Here is a 25,268-nt window from a genome sequence, read left to right as displayed (position 1 = left end):
AGTCAGGAGCCAGCTGCTTCCTCCTGGTCTCCCATGCAGGTGCAGGGGCCCAGGTACCTGGGCCACCCTCCCAGGCCACAGCAGAGAGCTGGACTGGAGAGGAGCAACCAGGACTAGAACCTAGCACCCATATGGGATGCCGGTGCCGCAGGCGGAGGATTAGCCAAGTGAGCAATGGTGCCGGCCCAATGGAAAATGTTAAAAAGGCCATTTAGGGATGAGAAAGCTTGAATAGCTATTAGAGATTATGCATCAATGAAGATAAAAGTACTGGCATTTTGTAACTTCTTTATTTTTTTTAATTTTTATTATGTTTAAAGATATATTCATTTATTTGAAAGGCAAAGCTACAGAGGCAGAGAGAGAGAGGAGAGGGGTCCTCTATCCTTAGATGGCTGCAACGTTCAGAGCTGGGCTGATGTGGAGCCAGGAGCTTCTTCTGAGTCTTCCATGTGGGTGCAGGGGCCCAAGAATTTGAGCCATCCACTACTGTTTCCCAGGCCATAACAGAGAGCTAGATGGGAAGTGGAGCAGCCAGGACCCAAAACAGTGTCCAAAGAGATGCCGGCACTGCAGCTGGTGGCTTTACCCACTATGCCACAGTGCCAGTCCCAGTAACTGTTTTGTTGCTGCTTTCCAGCATGAGTAAATCTATTCATTCATCAAATGTCTCTTGATCATTCACTGATATGGATATAATGACAGTCATTGCCTTCACGGGATCTACTGGTTAGTGATGGAAAATGACTAGAAAAACAAGTGATTTAAACACTTCAGAATGAGTACTAATATGAGAAAGTACCAAAAAGCGGTAAGAGGCAATGCAAAGATGCTGAGAAATGGGGCCTACTGAGCCAGGAGTATCTCAAGTGGTTACAAGGACCCCAATTTTTTTTTTAAGATTTATTTATTAGAAAGGCAGAGTTACAGAGATGGAGAGATGGAGAGATGGAGAGATGGAGAGAGAGAGAGAGAGAGAGAGAGAATCTTCCATCTGCTAGTTCACTCCCAGATGGCTGCAATGGCCAGAGCTGGACTGAACTGAAGCCAGGAGCTAGGAGCTTCTTCTGGGTCTCCCATGCAGGTGCAGGGGCCCAAAGACTTGAGCCATCTTCTACTGCTTTCCCAGGCCATAGCAGAGAGTTGAATCGGAAGTGCAGCGAGCAGCCAGGACTCGAACTGGTGCCCATATGGGATGCCAGCACTGTGAGCAGTGGCATTACCCACCATGCCACAGCGCTGGCCTCAAGGACCCAAATCTTGAAGGACTTTATATTAAAGCTTTACTGAAGAGTTTAAATCTGGTACTGAGCTGGTTTTGGTCAGGGTTCTGTGAGAGAACTAGAGGCAGAGAGACCTAATAGCAGTCTTTTGTCCTAGGAGTCTTTGGCCATAATCCAGATGAGACAGTTTTCCAGCCTGAAATAAGTTAAAGATGGTAGGAATGGAAAAAGTTAAATGAAATGAAGAGATGTTCAGGAAGTAGAACAGGCTACTGCCTATTGGGCCTGGTAGTGTATTTCAGGTAATAGAGGAGGGAAGTGGTAGCATTCAGTGAAATAGCAGACATGGGGCCAGCGCTGTGGTTAAGCCTCTGCTCTGTGGCTCTGGCATCCCATAAGGGTACCGGTTCGAGTCCTGCCTGCTCTACTTCCCATCAAGCTCCCTGCTAATGTGCTTAGGAAAGAGTGGAAGATGGCCCAAGTGCTTGGGCTTCTGCACCCACATGGGAGACCCAGAAGAAGCTCCTGGCTTCAGATCAGCCCAGTTCCAGCCATTGCAACCATTTGGGGAATGAACCAGCAGATGGAAGATCTCTCTGTCTGTAATTCTGCCACTCAAGAAAAGAAATAGAAGACAAAGGAGGAACAGACTGCAGGGAGATGATGAGTTCAGTTTAGAGCACATTGAGTCTGCTGGGACACTTAAATCAAGATGCTCAGTCAAGAGCAGGATCACCACAGCCTCACCCAGGTCGCACTGGCATGAGAAAACATGCAGGTGATGAGGTATCTCCCTGGAGAGTCAGGAGGGTGCAGGATGGCACCCTGACAACACCAGTGCTTAAGGTGTTGTTGAGGAAGCAGTGACCAGACAGGAGGAAAACCAGTGGTGCGTCTGAAGTCTGGGGAAGTGTCCATATAAAAGAAGCACTGGAGGGGCTGGGGTTGTGGTGCAGTGGGCTGAGTGGGATGCCTGCAACAGAGGCATCTGTATGGGCACGTGTTCACATTCCAGCTGCTCCACTTAGGATCCAGCTCTCTGCTAGTGCACCTGGGAAAGCAGCAGTGCTTGGCCTCTGCAGCTGCGTGGGAGACCCAAATGAAGCTCTGGCTCCTTGCTTTGGCCTGGCCCAGCCCCTGCTGTTGTGGCCATTTGGGAGTGAATCAGGGGATGGAACAGAATTTCTTTTTTCTTTTTTCTTTTTTCTTTTTCTTTTTTTTTTTTTTTTTTTTTTTTGACAGAGTGGATAGTGAGAGAGAGACAGAAAGGTCTTCCTTTTTGCGGTTGGTTCACCCTCCAATGGCCGCTACGGCCGGCGCATCTCGCTGATCCAAAGCCAGGAGCCAGGTGCTTCTCCTGGTTTCCCATGCGGGTGCAGGGCCCAAGGACTTGGGCCATCCTCCACTGCACTCCCTGGCCACAGCAGAGAGCTGGCTTGGAAGAGGGGCAACCAGGATAGAATCCGGCGCCCCAACCAGGACTAGAAGCTGGTGTGCCGGCGCTGCAAGGCGGAGGATTAGCCTGTTAAGCCATGGCGCCGGCCAGATAGAACAGAATTTCTGTTAATATTGCCTCTTCTTTAGTATTATGTTATCTTTAATTTCACATTTGAAATTTCCAGCAGGGGGGTGGGTGTCTGTTGCATCAGTTAGGATGCCACATAGGACACCCACATCCCATATCTTCCTAGTCCTGGCTCTGCTTCTTGTCCACGTTCTGCCTATGTATACCCTGTGAGGAGCAGGTGATGGCTCGAGTAGTTGGGTCGCTGCTACCCACTTGGAAGACCCAGATGGATTTCTGGGCTTCTGGCTGTTGTGGGCATTTTGGGGGTGAACAGCAGGTCGATGATTTCTACCCATATTGTTCTCTCAAATCAAAAATTTAAAAAAAAATTAATGAAAAATGAAATTAAAATTTCCAGGAGAGATGGGCCTTTAAGACAGTGGTTAGGACTCGCACATCCTACATTAGTGTGCCTGGTTTCAACGCCTAGCTCCAACTTCCTGCTGGTGCACACCCTGGGAGGTAGCTGGAATTTGGGGAATAAACCAGCGGATCAAACTGCTCTCTCTCTCTCCTTCTCTCCCTCCCAAAATTAAATTATCAATCAAAATTTTTAATTCTATCAGATTTTACAGTTAAGTACACTATATAGACTAAGCAGTCAAAAAGAGATTTTGAGTCATCACATAGATTTCTCAATCCTTAATTAGTTCTGAGGAGTAATGACTAACTTTTTTAATGCCATCCAGAGATACTCTACCTTTTTTTTTTTTTTTTTTCCTGTTTTGATTCTCTTCCTGCATTTGGTAATGCCTTTTGTTGTCAGCTGATCAGGGAGAGCCCTGGGATTACCTAGTGATGGACAGAAGACCATCATGTACATTCGCATCAAGAACCTCTCAGAGGTCAGCGTCGTAGAGCTGCAGCCTTAGACATTGGCATCCCTTATTGAAGCGCCAGGTTGAGTACTGGCCACTCTGCTTCCAGTCCAGCTCCCTGCTGATATATGCCTGGGAATGGAGTGTCCCAAAGTGTGTGCACCCCTGCCTGTGGGAAACACAAAGATGGAGTTCCTGGATCCCGAGTTCAGCCTGGCCAAGCCTAGCTATTGTAGGCATTTGGGAGTTAACCAATAGATAGAAGTTCTTTCTCGGCCAGCGCCGCGGCTCAATAGGCTAATCCTCCACCTTGCAGCGCCGGCACACCGGGTTCTAGTCCCGGTCAGGGCCCTGGATTCTGTCCTGGTTGCCCCTCTTCCAAGCCAGCTCTCTGCTGTAGCCAGGGAGTGCAGTGGAGGATGGCCCAAGTGCTTGGGCCCTGCACCCCATGGGAGACCAGGTGAAGCACCTGGCTCCTGCCTTTGGATCAGCACGGTGCACCTGCCGTGGCGGCCATTGGAGGGTGAACCAACAGCAAAAGGAAGACCTTTCTCTGTGTCTCTCTCTCACTGTCCACTCTGCCTGTCAAAAACAAACAAAAAAAAGTTCTTTCTCTTCAAACAAAAAAACACTCTTTGAAAAGGTCATGCTCTATAATTGTGCCCATGGATGCATTTTTGAGTGTCAGGAGATATAAATGGAAATGTTTGCATTGTGTTTCTAGACATGGAATCACTTTTCTGACAATGAGGCAGAACGGGTGAAGATGATGGAAGAAGTGGAGAAACTTTGTGATCGGCTGGAATTGGCAAGGTGTGTGCGTTATCTTTGGGACTACTACGGAAAGCATCTTCAGGCTTAGCAAGAGTTTCATACTTTTTTCTTTCTTTAGCTTACAGTGCTTGAATGAAACACTCACATCTTCTACAAAGGAAGTAGGAAAGGCAGCTCTCGAAAAACAGGTAATGAAGAAAGAATCACTTCTACCTATATTTAACAATTAATTCTGCTTTTACCCTGCTGTTTCTCCACCTAATATGTTACTAAGAGCAGAGAGTATCTGACTTCTGTTTATGTCTCTTACTATGTTCTGTTAATAAGTTTATCATTGATAGTATTTGTGCTAGATAGCACATTAGTCAGTTTTCATGAAATTTTTAGAAAAAATTTGATTATTCCTTGAGTATTTTCATATGGTATAACATTTTGATCCAAAAGATCTTTCTGTCCAGTCTACAGCTTTTATTTTATAAAGTTAACTCAGTTCAACAAGTTTGAGCGCATATATATATATATATATATATATATATACACACACACACACATACATACACACATACATACATATAGCACTGACTGTGCCTATGCACTTTTGGAGAAATGCCTAATGCTGTTGCTGCCACAGAGTTCAGGAACAGTTATGCTGAAAAGAAAAGGATTCTGGAAAGATGAAAGGCCATAGTAAATGCTATTGGGTGGACAGGAAGTGCCCAGTCCTCATCTGAGTGGTTAGGGGAAGGGCAGAGGGCTCAGTGAGGAAGGAGTGTTAAAGTGAAGGCTGGGGACCATGAACTACACAGCTATGAAACGGGGGCCGGCATTGTGCACAGTGGGTTAAACCTCAGCCTTCCATGCCAGCATCCCATCTGAGTGCTGCTTCATTTCCGATCCAGCTCCCTGCTAATGTGTTTGGGAAAGCAGCAGAAGATGGGCCAAGTGCTTGGTCCCCTGTACCCTTGTAGGAGACCCTGTTGAAGCTCCTGGCTTTGGCCTGGCTCAGCCCCAGTCATTGTGACCATTTGAGGGGTGAACCAGCAGATGGAAAAACTCTTGCTCTAACATTCAAATAAACAAACTTAAACTATAGAGAACTGGGAAATGAAGTTGATTAGGAAGAATGAAGTCAAAGTAAGGAAGTGTTTAATACCCTCAAGACCCATCTGTGTTACTGCAGATCTCTCAGAGGGTTCAGCGCTGTACTGTACTGGCATTTGTGGGCAGGATGCATCAGCTTACATGTAGTGACTAGTCAGGAGTGGTCACTATAAGGCCCTGGACCATGAAAGTGATGGTGGAATCAGGGAAAACTCACAGTTGGTATCACAGGGACCCAGTGATTGTTTCTAGGGTCCGAAGGGGAGAAATGTCAGATGCTGCCTGGGTAGCAGCTGAATGAAAGCTCAAGTAGAGGAAGTATTATGCATATTTGAAGTAGACTACAAGTAACAGTGGAAGGGGTAGAATCTGAAGGTAAAACAGATTTTTCTGTACCTTTTCCTTCCTGTAAAGAACAAATGAGATGATCCACTGTGAAAGGCCTGGAGCTTGCAGGTTTGAAATGGCCTTGTGTGTGAATGACCTAGTGACCACAGACTTCCCAAGTAGTGTCCAGGGCAACTGGAAGTCGCAGGACACAAGGGCAGGGCAGGGCAGGCCATGGGTGGTTCTTGTTCCTGGAACAAACTGGAAGCTAGAGTGGAAAGCTGATGCTAGTTTGGGGGCTTGGCATGAGAGGTTGTGGGGCCAGAGTGAGGGCTACACAGAGCCAGAAAGGGAGTATCAGGTAGCCAGACGCCTGAGCTTCTGACTTACCTATGATATTTTGTGTAGATAGAAGAAATAAATGAGCAAATTAGAAAAGAGAAGGAGGAAGCCGAGGCTCGTATGCGGCAAGCATCCAAGAATGCAGAGAAGTCAACGGGTGGAGGTGGAAGTGGCAGTAAAAATTGGTCTGAAGACGATCTGCAGTTACTGATTAAAGCTGTGAACCTCTTCCCTGCTGGAACAAATTCAAGGTACTAGTTCGAATGACACCTTTTCCTGAGCACACGCGGGCTACAGCAGGAACTTCAGAGATGGCCTTTCCACTAGATCCTGTGCCACACACAGGTACACTTCACGCTGGCCAGTCTTGTACACGTGTATCTACTGCAAGATGCTGCCGCAGGGTCTGGGGCGAGTGCAGGTCGCCGCCACACGGGAGCCGCACTGGCCTGTTGGCTGGTGCTGGGCTTCATGTTCTGTGGCACCCTTTCACAGTCTTGCTCGGAGACTTTTCACTCCAGCTGAAGCCTCAAAGTCTGGGTTTAGAACTCAGAAAAGCTTTGGAGGTCAGCCTCCCTCATTCTATAGATGAGGAAAGTAAGGTTCAATTTTCAGAATGAATTATCTCAGTACCAGGACGCTTTAAAAAAGTCTGTGAAAAGTGGAATTAAAGGATTTATTTTGGTACAAAACCATTTGGAAGTCCACACACATAAAGGGTCTTCAGGTAGTTCATGGAAAACTGAATGGTTTTCAAAATCCTTTCGCACTAAAAGTAAACTAACCTTTTCATCCTGTTTCCCCCTGAACTTTCAACTACCTTCATAGGCATTACATTGGCAGTAGTGCATGTATGGTTTTATTTCTGTTGATTTGTACAGACTGTCAGGTTTTGTATGAACTTAAAACCAGAATTATAAGTAGTTGGTTTAAACATATGAAAAGCAAAAAATTATAGTCCAGGAATAGTAGTTTAGGGAAGTAGCATAATCAGACCACCAATTTGGAGCTCGTACCGTTCTCTTCTGCAGTAGAAATGTAACGACTTTTGGTATTCCTTAGTACTATTACCTGATCATGTCCATTGCTCTAGATGGGAAGTTATTGCTAATTACATGAACATACATTCTTCTTCTGGAGTCAAAAGAACTGCCAAAGATGTTATTGGCAAGGCGAAGAGTCTCCAAAAACTTGGTGAGTTACTTTTGAGAAATCACTTCTCTTAAACACCTATTTTTTAAGTGACTTAGGCAATTAATGAAAGAGTAAATGAGATAATCTGTTCTGCATTGAATTTTTTTCATTTCTCAGACCCTCATCAAAAAGATGACATAAACAAAAAGGCATTTGATAAGTTCAGAAAAGAACATGGAGTGGTGCCTCAAGCCGACAACGCAACACCTTCCGAACGATTTGAAGGTAACAACGTTTTGCTTTTCTGGAAGTGGAAAAAAGATAGCCGTGTATCCAGGCAAGCATTTTCCAGACAGTCCCAGCTTTACTCCAACTAACTGTTACTGAGAATTAACAGTGCTTTCATCTCAGGTGCCGTGGGGCTGGGGGTGGGGGTGGGGGAAGGACCTGGGCTTATTTTAGTCCTAGGTTTTACAAATCAGAGTTAGAGAGGATTTCATTGGGACAGCTGAAGAAACAGTACTTTATCCAGGTTCATTTCCTGATTCTGAAGGATGTATGGTGTAAGAAAATTTACCACTGATTAACGTTCAGGAGCAAAAAGGCATCTCCTTTTCAGCTTGCTGTCTGGCTCAGAACAAAGTGTGTCTGCATGTGCAGAACAGGCATGTTTGGTGAAATGTGTACATTTGAGGTGACTGACGAGAGTGCACAGGGATCCTTTCTACTCTATTTCACAGTAACGTTTAAACCTGTTAGAGTGTTCACATTACCTTGAGTATCCTAGACAGCCTGACTACAAGTCAAGACCCATAACTGAGCCATGAAATCAGTTTTGTGGTTTATGAATGGGAAACATCACCAAGCATTATACCTATAACATAAATGTGTATTATTTGTGAAACTTGTTTGTGTGCATTTTGGGATGAGATGTATATATTTTTTTTACTATGACAAAGTTTGAAGAAAGATCTTTCACTTACTGTTTTCCTTTTTTTAAAAAGATTAATTACATTTATTTGAAAGTCAGAAAATCATACAGAGAGAGAGGGAGGGAGGTCTTCCACCCGCTGATTCACTCCCCAATTGGCTGCAACAGCTGGAGCTGCGCGGATCTGAAGCCAGGAGCTTCCTCTGGGTCTTCCCATGCAGGTGCAGGGTTCCAAGGACTTGGGCCATCTTCTACTGGTTTCCCAAGCTATAGCAAAGAGCTGGATCAGAAGTGGAGCAGCCGGGACTCAAACCTGCGTCGATATGGGATGCTGGCACTGCAGGTGGTGACTACCCGCTTTGCTACAGCGCCTGCCCCAATGTTTTCCTTCCTTAAACTAATTTCCGGTGTACTTTCTAGATCAGGTCCAAGGATGTTTTTGGATTAAAAGCTAACCACACGATAAGCTGTCCCTGTTTTGTAACAGACCCAGCTTTATCTTTCCTGGTCTGGTTTACAATACCCAAATTTCAGGTAGAAATAATTTTCTATAGAGCATAAAAATCATTCTGCCATTGCAAAATGTTTGAGTGAGGCAACAAAGTACAAGTTTCTGAACACCTGGAAGGCATTTCTCAAGAGGCTTGTTCCTTTATCTCCTCCACAAAATCCAGCCTCAGCACACTTGGTCCCGTGGTGGAGACAAAGCTCGATATTTGTGCCCACAGCCCATCGTCTTTCTGTGAGGAGTGACCACGCCCTGTGAGAGCAGGCGTGACTGACAGTGATGCTGCCTGGCTGTGCCTTCCCTCTTTTGCAGGTTTAATGGGAAGGCACCTGCCTGTTCAATTATATCATTGAACAGCAGGCTGCTGCTATGTTTTGAACAGTGGCTTCTCATAGGAATTGTGCAAAATGTTGTAAAGTAACTGAAGAACAGTCAAAATATAAATGAGTTAGAGCTCTGGTACTGGGGGGCTTTAGACCGCTAACAGGGCCTCAGGAAAGCTTTCAGTCTGCCTTCAAATACAGATACAAGTTCCCTGGCTTGTCTTGAGGAGGTGTACTTTTCTTTCTTGGGAAGTAATCATATATGCTATGGCTGTTACATTTTTATTACATGGTCTGAAATAATAAATTAGTCTGTGAATTTAGAATAACCAAATCAGCTTTTTTCCACTTAACATTCATTTTACCTACAGTATGGGCTAAACCACATCCTTAAGAAATCCAAGTGTATTTCCTCTTGAGACTTTACAAAAACTTGGTTAAAAGAAGTACATTAACAGTTTCTAGAGGTGGTTAGCAGTGACTCCACGCAGTTTAGCATATTTATTGGAAAGAACATCAGACTAAAACCAGATCTCTAACTTCAGCTTGCCTCTTTAGCACTGAAACCTTGAGCACCTGGCTTAGTATTTCAAGGCTTGTTTTTTCCAGTGTTAAACAAAATTGGTTTTCAAGGGCCCATGCAGCAAAACGTTCAAACTGTGAGGCATGGCCGGCGCCGCGGCTCACTTGGCTAATCCTCCGCCTGCGGCGCCGCACACCAGGTTCTGTCGCGGTTGCTCCTCTTCCAGTCCAGCTCTCTGCTGTGGTCCGGGAAGGCAGTGGAGGATGGCCCAAGTGCTTGGGCCCTGCACCCGCATGGGAGACCAGGAGGAAGCACCTGGCTCCTGGCTTCAGATCAGCTCAGCGCGCCGGCCGTAGTAGCCATTTGGGGGGTGAACCAACGGAAGAAAGACCTTTCTGTCTCTAACTCTGCCTGTCAAAAAAAAAATTTAAAAAACTGTGAGGCAGCCCAATCCTGTAGGGAACCAGACTTAATTTAATGGTGAGGGGAATGTCTGCTACCTCAAGTTTTTCTCTATCTGTACAGCACATCCCTTCACTTAGCAAGCTACTTGTGTGTAAACATTTCTACAAATCAGGATAAGCGTTCTCAAATAAAAATTGTTGTGAAACAGGTCCATGCACGGATTTCAGCCCATGGACAACAGAAGAACAGAAGCTTTTGGAACAGGCTCTGAAGACATACCCAGTAAATACACCTGAGCGATGGGAGAAAATAGCAGAAGCGGTCCCTGGCAGGACAAAGAAGGACTGCATGAAGCGATACAAGGTTGATGAGATTCCGTTCTGATGTTGTAACTGTGTTATAGATAGCATTTTGATTATGTTTGTTAACTGGAAAGAGGTTACGGTGGCTTCTTCAATATCACAGTAGTTATGGGGCCAAAGTTATTACAGAGAAATGCCTACCTGAGAAACTTTCTAGCCCTGGCAAATTAGTGAAATCGGTCTTTTTTTTTCTGAGTTGTTACGTATTCCAATCTGTTCTGAAATCTGGTTTCCTAATCTCAGTCACCCTTTCTCCCCTTTCTTAGGAACTTGTCGAGATGGTAAAAGCGAAGAAAGCTGCTCAGGAGCAAGTGCTGAATGCAAGTAGAGCCAAGAAATGACTTAATGACAATCTTTGTTGTGTGTGCATTTTTATAATAAAACTGAAAACACTCTACCAATTCTCTTTCTTAAAGCCATACTTACAGAGATTTGAGAAGTGTGCTGCTTCCAGCACAGTTTTTTAGATCAACCATCTGACAGAACAGCCTTCAGGGCATTAATGTGTTGTGAGACAATTTTTATTTTTGTCTTTAGGTATTGATAAAAATCTGTAGGTCTCTCTTTGATATCGTTCCAGAGGTCTTGATTTAGGAGCATGTTAATCATGAAGCCAGCGCATGTTACTGCGAATCTGGTTAAAATCTGGAAGTTGCTCAATGGGACCTATAGATTGAAAAGATAGCAATTACAACTGCGAAGAAAAGCACTTAGCCAACTTGCTGCAAATGAGGAGAGGGGCCAGACTCACCAACAGCAGCAATAGCTGGACTCTTATCATAAATGTATCTGGTGCATACTTCTCGAACCGTCTCGGCATTCACAGCCTGAAAGAAGAGATTATCATTCCAAGCTTTTTGTAGGAAGGACACATTTTGCAACGAACTCTTTAAGGCAAGATGTAGGATACACATGTTCAGTTTCTGTAAATGACTTACATCAATCCTTGCTTCAAGCTCAGGAATAGGAATTCTTCTATTATAGCATAACATTTGCCTACCAATATCTTCACAAATTGGAGTTGAACCTGTTTCAAGAGAAAGAAAAACTAAGCGGTGCACTATAGATGAACCATATGAAAGTAAAACTTAAGGGCTGCAGCTTACCATCAAGCTGCAGCAACATGTTTGTTTTCAGAAGATTTTTGGCTCGTGCAACTTCACTTTCGGTGACACTTGTACAGAGTCGCATCCTAAAAACATTTGCAAGACTGGTATCACCAAATGGTTGGAAAGCAAATAGTACACAACATAAAAATGACTGCTTTTAACTCAGTAAAAAGTTAAATTATTAATCCCCATAAAAGCACAAGCTAAAATAGTATTTTCCTTGCAGAGGAAGGTTTGACAGGATATAAAATAAGCTGCCAACAATTTGAGAAATGCTGTAATCTTGATACTTCACCAGTTTCCATCTGGTAGGGCCTGGTAAAGTCTGTGGGCCATTCAATTCATTTATCAAGAGAATATGTTGAATTTAACTTAAAACTACTAGAAATTACATCTCAGTTGACTGGATTTAGCTTCCCAACAGTGATGGCTCAAGTAATTGGGGTCCTGCCATGCCTGCAGAAGACCTGGATGTAGTTCCCAGCTCCAGGCTTCAACTCCAGCCCAGCCCTGGTGTTGCAGGCATTTCAGGAGTATGCCAGTGGATGACAGCTCAGTCTTTCTATGGAAGTTCTCGGTCTCTGCCTCTCACATAATCACTATAAAGAAACAGGCCTGCAATACTAATCCTAGACAAGATTTAACTTAATCAGAGCTATTTTCTCACCATTCTTTTTGAACAACATGTAGCATGTCTGCAACTGTGCCTGGTTCACAAACCGTATAGAGTCCCCACAGTCCGGTATCTGTGTAAGAAGTGTTGAAGGACTGGAAGCTATGGCACAGGTTGCCATGACAGGTAAGCTGCGCCAGCTTGCTAGATAAATTCTGCAAGGGAAAAAGAAGTCCAGGAGAATTGTAGGTCTGTGAATGAGAAATGTCTGTGTGGCAAACAGTGACTCCCCTGGCAGTAATAAAGTTAATGAGACTGAAGAGCTGGGCTTGGCAGCACTGTGCAGGGGTTAAGCCCATGAGCATTGTTTGAGTGCTAGCTGCTCTGCTTCCAACCCAGCTCCCTGCTAATGCACCTGGAAAACCAGTGGAAAATGGCCCAAGTGTTTGAGCCCCTGCACCCACATGGGAGACTAAGATGGAGTTCCGGGCTTCTGGTGTTGGCCTGGCTGTTGCATCCATTTGGGCAGTGAACCAGTGGCTAGATCTCTTTTCCTGTGTCTTCCTGTCAGCTCTGCTTTTCAAGTAAGAAAGATATTGAGTTAGGCTCATCTGGCCCAATGTAACCCTGGAGAAATTTATGACTAAATGCAGTTAAGTCCTTGTAATAAACGTAGTAGCCGTACTTTTAAAACAATACGCTGCTGTATCAACCTATTTTGTAGGGCTCACTCTTGGCAACATATACCTAAATATTCAAAATTATACTGCATATGGAATCTAAACTACATGAAATGCATTTTGGAGAAATCTGAGTACAGACAAATTTGTAATAAACTTATTTTGTATTTGACTTACAGAAGAGATATAAAAAGAATACACATAATTCCCTTTATCCTGTAACAGCTGTTAATCATTTTACTTTTTCACCTGTTTGAAAGTACATTCAAATATGTCTCTTAGCTTCTATGTAGTATGCACTCATGAGAAATAGAAAATTTTCTTACATCACCTCAGTACTATTAAATTAGAAATATTAACATTAATACAGTACTATAAACTGTATTAACTGTAGTAACTAGTACTACAGTATTAGCAACTACAGTTATTTCAATAGTAACTCTTCTGTCCTCAAAATCTTACCAATAGTCCACTAATTTGTAGCAAAGAAAAAAGATGCAACAAGATTAGCTTGTATTTTCAAAGTCAAAATTCATAGTACAAAGTTCCACTTTGTGATAAGGGAGGTGGGGGTGGATAGGGGATTCTTACAGAGAATTTATATTTAGAAAAACATGCTAATCGCCATTTATGAAGGAAAGATCACATACCATCCCTCCTCCGAAAGAACGATCCCAGTTGCCAATCAGCGTGTTTGCAACCATGAGGCAGATTGTATCTGGGTGTGCCCAACCAACAGCTTCCACAGCTATGGCAAGGTGTGCCAAAGGCATCTTGTCATCCCTCACACGAATCTAGTGAACACAAACGTCTCATTAAGATGACCATTACAGCACTGCTTACCAAGGAACAAAACTGCCAGTCACATTAACTGCAGCGTTTAAACAGCTTATCGTGACTAGTTTTTAACTAGCAGGCTTCATAAAACCTTTGCATGGTTTTATCTAGAAGAATTTCTAGAGTTAAGGAAAAACTACTTTCACCAAAAATCTCAAAGTAAAATACAACAGCCAGCCATCAGATGGCTTACCTGGTCAAAAAAAGGTTGCATTTCCCTGGTACAAATCAATCTTTTGCACCTGAGTTTTTACAAACTGATACTAATGTTGGCATTGCAGGTTTATTTTTGTACTACAGTTCTGAAGCTTCCAACTTAACACCTCTTTCGAGGTACTACATCGAACATCATCTTTAAGTGGCAAACTAAACCCTTACTAGGGCTTAAAGCTGTTAACTGACAAGTGGCAGTTTCTCTTTAGCTTCTGGCTTTAACACTTGCTACCCTTAGAAATGTATAGTGAGCAGAACTTAAAAGAGTAAAACCTGATAGGAAAGTCAAAATTGGGGGCCTTTTTAATCCTACAATTACTTTTTTACCTTACTGCATACAAATACGTATACTACCAAAGAAAAACACAAAAAGACCAGATTACAACACTGCTCTTAAAAGCGTAGCCTTCTGGTGCCGGTGCTGTGGTTAAGCCACTGCCTCCAATACCAGCATCCCTTATGGGTGCCGGTTCAAGTCCCGGCTGTTCCACTTCTGATCCAGCTCTCTACTATGGCCTGGGAAAGCAGAAGATGGTCCAAATACATGGGTCCCTGCGCCCACATGGAAGACCCAGAGAAGCTCCTGGCTCCAGATCAGCTCAGCTCAGCTTCTGGCAGCAGTTGCAGATATTTGGGGAGTGAACCAGCAGATGGGAGACTTTTCTCTCTCTCCCCCTCTGGAACTCTGCCTCTCAATAAAAATAAATCTTCCAAAAAAAAAAAAAGCATGCATGTGTGCTTGCTCTCACATGCATGTGCTTACAAATAAATCTCAAAAGGGAGGGGCAGTGTTGTGGCATAGCAGGTAAAACCACTGCCTGCAATGCCAGTATCCCACATGGATGCCAATTCATATCCTGGCTATTCCACTCCCAATCCAGTTCCCTGTTAAGGACCTAGGAAGTGTGTGATCCCCTGCCGCCCACGTGGGAGAGCTGGAAGAAGCTCCTGGGTTCAGCCTGGAGTGAACCAGCTGTTGAAAGAAAACTCTGTAGCTTTTTCAAATATATATATATATGTATATATATAAATGCACATTTCATACACTCATAACACAAGACACCCAAAAGGCAAGGAAACTCTAGCCACAAGGCTTGCCCTACCTCACTTCCTGTGAATTTGCAAGGAGGCAGAGCTGGTACATCTCCTGTGTGTGTGCACAAAGAGTCTCCACCAAAATGAAACTTTGCTAACTCAAGCAGTTCATCATGGGAAACACCTAAATTGAAGGAAAATATTTTCACATGTACCCAGCGGCAGGTCAATCTGTTAAGACAACAAACTGCCAATACCTTGGTTTACAATCAACTGGTGGCACAAGTGATACACATGAACTGTGTGCACTCACTAAAAGCCATTTTAAGAGTAAGGTCACACCACACTTAATTTCTTTAGTGTTAAGGCCCAGGGTTGCACAGCTGTCTGATTCTGTAAAGCAGCTGATGGTTTTCATCAAGATACCAATGTAGGGTATTGTCCCACAGCAGGTTAACCAAGTTAAGGAGCAGCTTGGGCCACCTGCATCCCATGTCCTGGGATTGAGTCCTGCCTCCACACCTACTTTGGATCCATCTCACATCTTGAAAAGACAGCAGATGATAGCTCAAGTACTGGGGTCCCTGCCTCCCATGTAGGAGACTTAGATGGAATTCCTAGCTCTTGACTTTGGCCAGGGCCAGATCCCGCTGCTGGCTGTTGTGAGAATTTGGGGAGTGGTAGGTAGGTAGGTGGGTGTGTGGGTGTCCCTTTCACATAAAGATATTTTAAACATTTTAAAGAGACCACTGCATTCACATCGTGAAAACAGCACTACAAGCAAGCCAGAAGCACAGTTACCAGAAGACAATCATTCCCACTGCTTCCCTATTTACTAACCTGGGTTGGCTGAGCCAAATACTTAGCTCCTACTCCACTTACTCCCAATTTAAAAGGCAGAACATAGAGGTTTTTGTTTTTTTCCCCCAGTAATGCTAGAATACAAAAGTGTTTGGCAAAATAAAAGCTATATACCTAAAGAGTGACCCAGAAGAGCTAAATGGAAGCTCAAACAGTAAAACCAGAAGAGGTCAGCAAAGATGTAAACCTGGCCTATTTTTGAAATGCCATCATTTATGAGGAGCCTTTGAAATGTTTATGGGGAATATGTATTCTGAAAAAACTATGCAGACATTTTTTTGTACCAAATAAGTATATCTTTTAATTCTATTGTCCATAAACATTCTGAAGCACACTCATAGAAGGCGCACCATCATCTATGTGCCAGTAACATAAAATACTAATTTCAAGACAATCTAACCTCAGCGATGTCAAAATGACCCCATAAGGGGCTGGTGCTATGGCATAATGGGTTAAAAGCCACAGCCTGCAGTGCTGGCATCCCACGTGAGAGCAGTTCAGTCCCAGCTGCCCCACTTGCAACCCAGCTCCCTGCTAATGTGCATTGGAAAGCAACAGAAGATGGCCCAGGTGCCTGGGCCCCTGACCCACGTGGGAGACCTGGAAATTCCTGGCTCCAGCCTGGCCCTGTCCTGACCGTGGCAGCCATTTGGGGAGTTAACCAGCAGAGGGAAGATCAACTGATCTCTCTCTGCTACTTACTTGCTCTCTACCTCTGTAACTCTTTCAAATAAGTAAATGTTTTAAAAAAAGAAAAATAGAATTCTGGATAACTTTTCTTTCCAAATAAACATGCTCAAAGGATACATTTTAAAAAAAAATCTAGGGCCAGTGCTGTGGCATGGCAGCTAAAGCCACCGCCTGCAGTGCCGGCATCCCATATGGGTGCTGGTTCTAATCCCAGCTGCTCCACTTCTGATCCAGCTCTCTGCTATGGCCTGGGAAAGCAGTAGAAGATGGCCCAAGTCCTTGGGTTCCTGCACCTGCATGGGAAACCCGAAGAAGCTCTTGGCTCAGTTTCAGATCGGCACAGTTCCAGCTCTCATGGCCATCTGGGGAGTGAACCAGCAGATGGAAGACCTCCCTCTCTCTCTCTCTCTCTCTGCCTCTGCTTCTCTCTGTGTAACTGACTTTTTTTTTAAGATTTATTTTACTTATTTGAAAGACAGAGTTACAGAGAGAGGTAGAGACAGAGAGAGTCTTCCATCTGCTGGGTCACTCCCCAGGTGGCTGCAACAGCCAGAGCTGCGCCGATCCGAAGCTAGGAACCAGGAGCTTCTTCTGGGTCTCCCACGTGGGTGCAGAGGCCCAAGCACTTAGGCCATCTTCTACTGCTTTCCCAGGCCACAGCAAAGAGCTGGATGGGAAGAGGAGCAGCCAGGACTAGAACTGGCACCCATATGGGATGCCATAAACATTCAGGCCAGGGCATTAGCCTGCTGCACCACAGCGACAGCCCCTAACTCTGACTTTCAAATAAATAAATCTTAAAAAAAAAAAAACAACCAAAATCCATAAGCCAAAATAAAACTCACTGCCCATATGCCACACTTGCTGTTGAGGTCTCATATAACCAAGAATTTCTCAACATTTTCAAAATAGTTTCAAATGTGTAAGAACCAGGGAACATCAGACATTTTGAAAACATTGTTACTAAAGAGAGTCCCAGAGTGCACTGCTGCCTTACAAAGGTAACGTGATTGGATTGGAAGTCACGACAGGGACATATTTGAGATATGCAACCTGAATTTTCATTTTCTCCAATACCTCCACATACTCAGCTCAACAGGCTATCCAAGTTGACTAAAATTTTAACTTATTATGAGGGTACTTTAAAAAGTTTGTGGAGAGGCCGGCTCAATAGGCTAATCCTCCGCCTTGTGGCACTGGCACTCTGGGTTCTAGTCCCGATCAGGGCATCGGATTCTGTCCCGATTGCCCCTCTTCCAGGCCAGCTCTCTGCTGTGGCCAGGGAGTACAGTGGAGGATGGCCCAAGTGCTTGGGCCCTGCACCCCATGGGAGACCAGGAGAAGCACCTGGCTCCTGCTTCGGATCAGCGCGGTGCGCCAGCCGTTGGAGGGTGAACCAACGGCAAAGGAAGACCTTTCTCTCTCTCTCTGTCCACTCTGCCTGTCAAAAAAAAAAAAAAAAAAAAGTCTGTGGAGAATGGAACTAAAAATGAGTTTATATTGGTACAAAAAACTTCTAAATCCATGCAGTTTTTTAATACATCTTTTCTATGCACTTTTTGAAGAACCCTCACATATGTGGATTTCAAATTTTGTTATCCCAAAGAAAACATCTTTTAATTCCACCCCACTAACTGGTTGAAATCTGAAAACTGCCAGCTCAGACAGAATCTACTGTGAATTTTCTTTTATTCGCTCTCTTCAAACATGAACACGAGAAATCCGATGCCACGTCCATGTCTGGATTCCCATGAAATGTTCCATGAAGGCTCCCTGTTTCCCCTTCCTAGTAACTCACAGATCTATTAAATGAATTAGCAAATGAAAAGAATGAGCACAATCATTTCATTCCTCACCAGGGATGAAGCGGTTTCTCGAGAATGAAGGATCTCCAGATTGTCAAGCTGCAGAACACTGAGTTCCAAGTGTAACTTCTCCCAGTTCACTCATTCACCCCCGTCTTACAAGTAAACAAGTGGCTGTACACTTACGTGGTGAATAGTTCATTACGTTTTTCTATAAGTGAAACCCACTAAAAAGAAGACAGTCTTATTCCACTGTTCCACACTCCCTTTAGACAGAATATAGTTGGCTCTAAATAAAGCTTTTGCACATCTCCCCCAAAATGATCAAACTGACTCTGCATACCACTCAACACCTGCATCTAAAACACGCAACAAATATTGACTGACCTCCAGCTGCAGCAAGCACTATTCTGGGCCCCTTATAATGGGTGGTGATATAATCCACTAAGTCCTTACGATTTATAGACCTGTAGATGGAGTAGATAAAGCAATTGTAAAAGGAAATTTTAAGCAGCACAGATCTTTATATAACACACCTGAAATCAAAGACAACCTGAAAGGTATCCTAGAATTAAATGCAGTCAGCAATAGACTATGGGGTAGGTGGGGGGCAAGCATCCAGCCTCGACACCACTTGGGACACCTGCATCCCATATCTGATTGCCTGGTTCTAGTCCCAGCTCCTCCATTTCTGAGCCAAGCCTGTGATGGCTCAAATACTTGGGTTCCTGCCATGTATGTGGGAGACCCAGATTGGGTTGTGGGCTGCTGGCTTCAGCTTGGTCCAGCCTCAGTTACTGTGGGCATACGCCAGCAGACGGAAGCTCTTTTTCTCTCTTTGTGTCTCTCCATGTCTCTCTGCCTTTCAAGTAAAGAGAAAATAATTGAAGTAAAAAATTAAGGACAGGATCTAAGTACTGGAGAACTTCGCCTAGTGCTAAGACGCTGGAGTGCCTGGGTTCAAGCCCTGGCTCCATCTCCGCAGTCCAGCTTCCTGCTAAGGCAGACCCCGGGAGGTGGTGGAGACAGCTCAAGTAACTGTGTCCCTGTCACCGAAGTGAGAGCCCTAGATTGAATTTCCACCTCGTGACTTTGGCCTCAGCCCAGCCCTTGACATCACAGATATTTGGCAGTGAACCAGTAGGTGGGGAAGGAGGAGGCGGCAGAGGAGCGCTCGCTCTCACCCTGTGCTTCTCAAATAAATAATAATAAAAAGCTGTCAACATTCTTACAGCAAGGAGAAAGATTCAGCATCATTACATCTTTACTCCAGATGTACACCTGGGAATTAAGTGAAGTGGAGCTAACTACAATTTCATCTGGGCCATCAGGGGCAAAAGTGACTTCGAAACATACTTTAGGAATGTTCCTTTTCACAACTCACAACTTTTCCCAGAAAACTAAATCTGAGAATTGTACCTACTTGATATTCTCAGTTGGTCCCAGAATTGTCCGACCGAGTGCAGTATTTTGATAAGCTGTGGCATGAAGATAATCAAAAACAACTTCCTGTAAATTAGTTTCCACTTCCTGCATCTCTCTGAGGATTACACCACGCTCACGTTCAATCTCGGCTTCTCCCAATGTGCTGTTCTGTATTATATCAGCAAGGATTTCTACAGCTAATTGGAAAAAAATAAATAAATAAAAAAATAAAAATAAAAATCTTAACTCTCACTATTAAAATCTCTTTAAACATCAGACCCTATGACCCCATCCATCAATTCACTATGGACTAAATGAGTAATTTGGGGAGAAACTTTCCCATTCAGTGACCCTAAAAGGACAACACTACGATGGAAAGGACAAAGCCCTGTGGCATAAAGAGCTTGAAGAATCCTTGAGTCACCCTTGCTTTGCAATAGGCCCACCTACTACAAAAGTGCTAAGGAAATTGCACGTTAACGTACAGTGTTCTGTGTGAAATCGCAAGGTTTCAGACTCTAACAGTCTGAAAACAGTCAGCTATGCACAGAGGGTTCAATCACCCAAGCACTTACTAGCCAAGTGCCCACAGTAATGAGGCTGCTTTGTAAAGGAGTACAGAATGAATACAAGCTAACATAAGCCCCCAATGACCCATTAACATAATTACGTCCTCTCCACACTACTGTGCAAAAAGCAAAAACTGAGGTGAAGGGCGTCTTATCAAACTATTAAGCAATTTTATCAGAAAAACCACATCCCTTCCCAAAAAATAAAAGTTTGTTCTTGAAGAATGAGTACATAACTGCAACCACAACCTAAATGTTATTAAACACAAAATAAAACCTAAAGAGTTCATTTTCTTACTCAATTGTGACCTTCTGTTCTTTAAGATCAGTTAAGGAGCCTTATCTCAAAGTCACTTAAGTTCAAATACCAAGAACTTTAGAAAACAGACTATTAAGAGTAAGCTGGGACTGAGATGACCAGCAAAGAGGGGGAAAATCTATAAAAGCAAGTAAAATCCTCTGTCTAGATGAGAGAACCAGAGTCCAAGAATGGTGAGGAAGAGCCCGCAACCAGACAAGGGGACAAGATTAACCAATGGGGTCGGGCGCAGTGGGTCAAGCCTGACTGGGACACCGGCATCCCATAATGCAGTGCTGGTCTGAGTCCCAGCTACTCTGCTGCCAATCCAGTTTCCTGTTAATGCAATCTTGGGAGCCAGCAGATGATGGCAAGTGGGTAAGTGCCTGCCACCTGCAAGGGAGCCCTGCGACACTGGCATTCCACACGAGGGCCACACAGAGGCCCTGGCTGTTAGAGTCTGATCCAGCTCCCGGCTAATACACCCGGGAAGGTAGCAGAAGATGGTCCAAGTCCTTGAGGCCCTGCGACCCACATGGGAGTGAACCAATGGACAGCATCTCTTTGTCTCTGCCTTTCAAACGAAAAAGGAAATGGGCCAGCACGATGGTACGGCTATGTGGCTTTCGTCTACCCTCCTGCTGGTGCGTTTGGGAAGGCAGCAGAGGATACCCAAGTACTTAGGTTCCCACAACCCACGTGGGAGAACGGGATGGAGCTGCAGGCTTCTGGCCTCCCCCTGGTCCCACCACGGCTGTTGCTTCCATTTGAGGAGTGAACAAGTAGACAGAAGATCTCTCTCTCACTCTTTCACTCTTTCAAATGAATTTTTAAAAATACAAAATTTTAAAAAGCAGACATGCAAAACAGTACAAACATAGTAACTACAAAAAAATGCTGTACTATTCTGTCAAAATAACTATTTTATTTCAACAAAATAAAAATAATATCTACTTGATTATAAGTAAACATGAGCTTATTTTGCCCAGAACCAATAGTGTTTGTTACAAACAAGGAATAAAAATGACTTTAAAAGTTTTCCCACACAGGTATGGGAAAGTGTTCCTCAAGTGTTAGGGCCTGTAGGCACAAGTCTGTAGGCCTGTAAATATTTAACGTCATTTGCCTTATGAGAAGAAAAAAAACTCAGAACAGCTGCCCTCTCACCAGAGTTTGATCCCCCTTTTTTTGTTCTTCCACATTTCTGGAGGTTACAGACATAATCAAAGTCATGCTAAATTATCTCTGAGCCCTGGAAGGTAAAGTCTGCATCACGCACAGTACAAATAAGAGCAGTACCTCTTGGCAAATCTTTGGAGAACGCTTTGGCATAATACACAGTCTGCTCCCTGGAGGTATAGGCATTGAGGTGTGCACCCATGTTTTCTATCTCGAGTTCCAGATCTAACTGGGATCTCTTTTTGGTGCCCTTGAAACGAAAGAAGAAAAACAAGTTACGGCTCCTCTCTTCATCCTTCCTGTATTCTGAACACTCCAAACCATGGGTTCGGAGGACATCTGCCAGCGTCAGCTTCTTGCAAGGACAAATCTGCTTTGTGAAGTGCACAATGCAGAAATGGCCTACATTCAACCACCCTCGTGCCCAGGAGAAAACCCTCGTTTCAGCTTCAAGAGCCGAGATCAGTAATCATTTCAGATACTGCCCTAAAAAGCAAACACGTTAAAGCGGTTCTTCACTGTGAAAGGATGAACTCCCGCCGTTACCAAGTCTCAGAGAAGGCGACACTTCCTGTCCAGTCCCACCACTTGCCTTGAAAGCCATGTGCTCCAGAAAGTGGGCTGTCCCGTTATTCTTCTCATTTTCGTATCGACTTCCAGCGTCAATCCACAGCCCAACCTTAACGCCAGCAAAACACAAGGAAGCAACGACAGTCTTCGTTGTTTCTCTGGACGAGGGGAGGTTCCTTCCCTTTTCTGACAAATGCTTTCAGTTATTAACATTAAGGTTTTCTTATTTGACTGAACCGAGTTCAGTCCTATGATTTAAATGCTGACCATCCGGCTACTAATACCCACTACCAGTTTCAAGCAAGAACCTAAATTCTCAGCCCAACTCATGACTATAGCCAGTTAATACTGGTTGAACGAATAACACTGGAGACTGTCAGACAACTGAGCTCAGATCCTGGATCCAATCTTAGCTCTGTGACCTTGGACTAAACCAAGACTCTTAGAATCTGCTTCCTCCACTACAGACCATGCGGGTTGAGGCCTGCCACCAAGAACTGTTTTAACAATCAAGTAAGAAAGACAATACTGAATTATGTCAAACACCTAGCACCCAGGAAGCCAGCCCTCTTTCATTATTCTCAATACTGCTAGCAATAAACACCATACTAGGCTACAGGAACCAGATGCAGATCGTGAACCAGGGTTCCGAACTCAAGCGGCACCCGTCAAGCAAACCACCACCAGCCAACTGAAGAGCTAAAGCTCGACTCAGCAGTCTGCCCTCTGAAAAGGGAGCCTGGTCACGTACGGTGCACGTGGACAGCCCCGAGTCTTCCGAGGCCACTCGGAGTCCGTTTTCCAGACGCGTCACTCGGGTCTCGGGGACATTGAGAACAACTTGCGGTGCAGCCTGTGTACTTCTCCACCTGTTCCCTCCACAATGGGGGGGCTGGTCGGGGGTCGGAGAGAGGAAGCAAAACATCTTTACTATTCTTATCTTAGAAATCAGTTAGAAAACCAAACCAATGAGCCAGCACACATCAGAGTCCCTGGCTTCAACTCCCCCCCCACCCCACTCCCCACTCCCGCGCTGGGAGACAAAACCAGACTGGGCCCCTGCCACCTGCTTTCCCGGCTTCAGGATGGCCTGGTCCCGACCGCTGTGGGCAGGTGGAGAGTGAACCAGTGCTCTCGCTGCTTCTCGAAGACAAAAATCCCACCCCTCCTCCCCGATCTACAGCCAAAGGGAGGCAACCTGGAGAACCCTGCCCCAAACCAGCCACTCTCCCAGAGCCGGCAACCCGACGAGAAGATGAGCAGAGCCTAGCAATACGGAGAAACTGATACTACATTAATTATTATCCAGAAATGTCTCGGGTTCGTTCCTGCGAAAACAAAGGTGGGCGGAGAGGGAAAAAAAAAAAAAAGAGAAATATAAAACTACCCACTCACAACACAGGAAGGAAGGAGACTCGAGTTTTCCCCGTTCTCGAAAAGCAACGAGTTCTACAAGGAGGGGCAGCGGGAGCAAAGACAGGGGACATCCGCAGCCCCGGACTCCGAGCCTCGGACTGCTGGCCTGGCTTTTCCTCTGCACACAGGTGAACGCCCCCCACGCCCTCGGAGAGGAGAAAAAGGCAATCGCACACTGAATTCTGCCTCCAGCTCCCCCGAGGCCCCGGGCGCGCGCAGCTGAGGCTGAAGCTCCGTCTCGGGCCACGAGAGCGCGCGCCGCGGGGAGGCTACCACCTCGCTTCCCCGCACTGTCGACCACTCAGTGTCTGGAGGGCCACGGGCAACCTTCATACTGGCAACTCAACAGCGGGGATAACGGACGAGAAGCAGGGTCGTCCCTCGTGTCTCCCAAGTCCCGAGGAGGGCGGCCCGAGCCCAGCAGGCCTGGCCCGACCCGGTGTGGGGACCGCGCCCAGCCCAGCCGAGGGGAGCTCACCCGCCCCGTGGCGCCCCGCACCAAGAGCTTCTCGGCGAACCCCCAGAGGCGCCGCCGCGCCGCGGGCAGAAGCAGCCCTCGAGCCCCCGCCGCCGCCGCCATGTCTGCTAGGGGGTAAAGGGGAGGATGTGCTTCCGGGGTCGTGACCCGAGGTCCAGAAATAGCAGGCGGGCCCCACCTTGTGGCCATAGTGAGAACGACACCCTTGGAAACCGCCGTGGAGGGCAAGCGGGGATGCTTAACTGTTGCCACCAAATCGATTCCACGGAGCAGTCCGCAAGCAGCTTAAATATTCATGTATATATATTTGAAAGGCAGAGTGACACGGAGAAGGAAGTATGAGATCTTCCAACCACTGGTTCACTGCACAAATGACCACAAGGCTCCGACGGGCTGGGCCAGGCGGTAGCCATGAGCCAGGAACTCCATCCGGATCTCCCAAGGACTTGAGCCTGGGCACGTTAGCAGGGACTTGGATTGAAAGCAGAGGATGTAGGACTTGAGCCCAGGCACTGCAATATGGGGTGTGTCCATATCTTCTCACAGTGCTGGGGAGGTGCACACTGTACAGGCTTTGTCAGAATCCTGCTGGCGGGACTGGGTGTGGTTGGTCTCTGAGGTTCTTTCCTACCTTAGAGCTTCACCTCACCGTGGTGCCCTCTCTTTCATCTTCCTGTGCTCTCTTCCCACTGTGAGGTCCTACTATTGCTATGCTCATTTTACAGACGTGGAAACTGAGGTGCAATGACTTACCCAGGGTTCTGCTGTTCCAAAGATGCCCATCTGAAACACGTCGGCATTTGGTCCTAAGACGCGGCACTGCCCAGTGTTCTGGGCCTCTCCTCCAGCACATCCTCCCTCAGGACTTCTCTTCCTCCCGATCTGCCCACCCAACCTGGGCTTTTTGAGCTCCAGACCCACTTAAACGTTGACCGCTGGACAACTGCCTTTGAATGTCCTGCTGACACCTCAATGTCGAATTCGCTGTCTTGTCCCTAAATCTCTTCCTGTATTTCCAATGCTCAACAGCTAATGGTACGCCCCTCCATTGACTCAGACACCCAAACCAAGAACCCGGGTGTCATCCTCAGCTCCTCCCTTTTCCCAGCGCCCACATCTGCTTCATACACCCTTTCCAGACTCTCCCATCTG

The 25,268-nt window shown here is 45.4% G+C and overlaps 2 protein-coding genes across 3 annotated transcripts in view; one reads left to right on the top strand and one right to left on the bottom strand.

Moving 5' to 3' along the window:
• DNAJC2 (DnaJ heat shock protein family (Hsp40) member C2) overlaps nucleotides 1–10,735 on the top strand; it is a 33,278-nt gene extending 22,543 nt beyond the window's left edge. For both annotated transcript variants that reach the window (XM_062212938.1, XM_062213023.1), the window contains exons 11-17: nucleotides 4,333–4,421; nucleotides 4,501–4,570; nucleotides 6,219–6,403; nucleotides 7,246–7,346; nucleotides 7,464–7,571; nucleotides 10,185–10,339; nucleotides 10,605–10,735. In XM_062212938.1, coding sequence (XP_062068922.1) covers nucleotides 4,333–4,421; nucleotides 4,501–4,570; nucleotides 6,219–6,403; nucleotides 7,246–7,346; nucleotides 7,464–7,571; nucleotides 10,185–10,339; nucleotides 10,605–10,679 — 783 coding nt within the window. In that variant the 3' untranslated portion in view covers nucleotides 10,680–10,735. The remainder of the gene's footprint in view (nucleotides 1–4,332; nucleotides 4,422–4,500; nucleotides 4,571–6,218; nucleotides 6,404–7,245; nucleotides 7,347–7,463; nucleotides 7,572–10,184; nucleotides 10,340–10,604) is intronic.
• Nucleotides 10,736–10,841: 106 nt separating this feature from the next.
• PMPCB (peptidase, mitochondrial processing subunit beta) lies at nucleotides 10,842–24,236 on the bottom strand. Its single transcript, XM_062213210.1, has 13 exons — nucleotides 24,117–24,236; nucleotides 22,974–23,114; nucleotides 22,245–22,331; nucleotides 21,773–21,902; nucleotides 19,605–19,803; nucleotides 18,569–18,648; nucleotides 14,894–15,009; nucleotides 13,391–13,534; nucleotides 12,115–12,275; nucleotides 11,445–11,530; nucleotides 11,277–11,365; nucleotides 11,090–11,165; nucleotides 10,842–11,004 (listed from the first exon to the last, which is right to left on the bottom strand). The coding sequence occupies exons 1-13, from the start codon at nucleotides 24,216–24,218 to the stop codon at nucleotides 10,940–10,942; spliced, it is 1,476 nt and encodes a 491-aa protein (XP_062069194.1). The 5' UTR covers nucleotides 24,219–24,236; the 3' UTR covers nucleotides 10,842–10,939.
• Nucleotides 24,237–25,268: the final 1,032 nt, after the last annotated feature.

Source organism: Lepus europaeus, chromosome 1, assembly GCF_033115175.1.
Source record: "Lepus europaeus isolate LE1 chromosome 1, mLepTim1.pri, whole genome shotgun sequence".
NCBI classification, from domain to species: domain Eukaryota; kingdom Metazoa; phylum Chordata; class Mammalia; order Lagomorpha; family Leporidae; genus Lepus; species Lepus europaeus.
This window is presented reverse-complemented; position numbering and strand designations above follow the sequence as displayed.

Excerpts from the sequence above, each read along its gene's own strand:
- PMPCB (XM_062213210.1), bottom strand. The coding sequence starts at position 24,218 with ATGGCGGCGGCGGCGGGGGCTCGAGGGCTGCTTCTGCCCGCGGCGCGG. Across the intron at positions 11,531-12,114 it reads CATGTTGTTCAAAAAGAATG|GATGCGACTCTGTACAAGTG; the intron begins GTGAGAAAATAG and ends AAATGTTTTTAG. Across the intron at positions 11,166-11,276 it reads AGCTTGAAGCAAGGATTGAT|GCTGTGAATGCCGAGACGGT; the intron begins GTAAGTCATTTA and ends CTCTTCTTTCAG.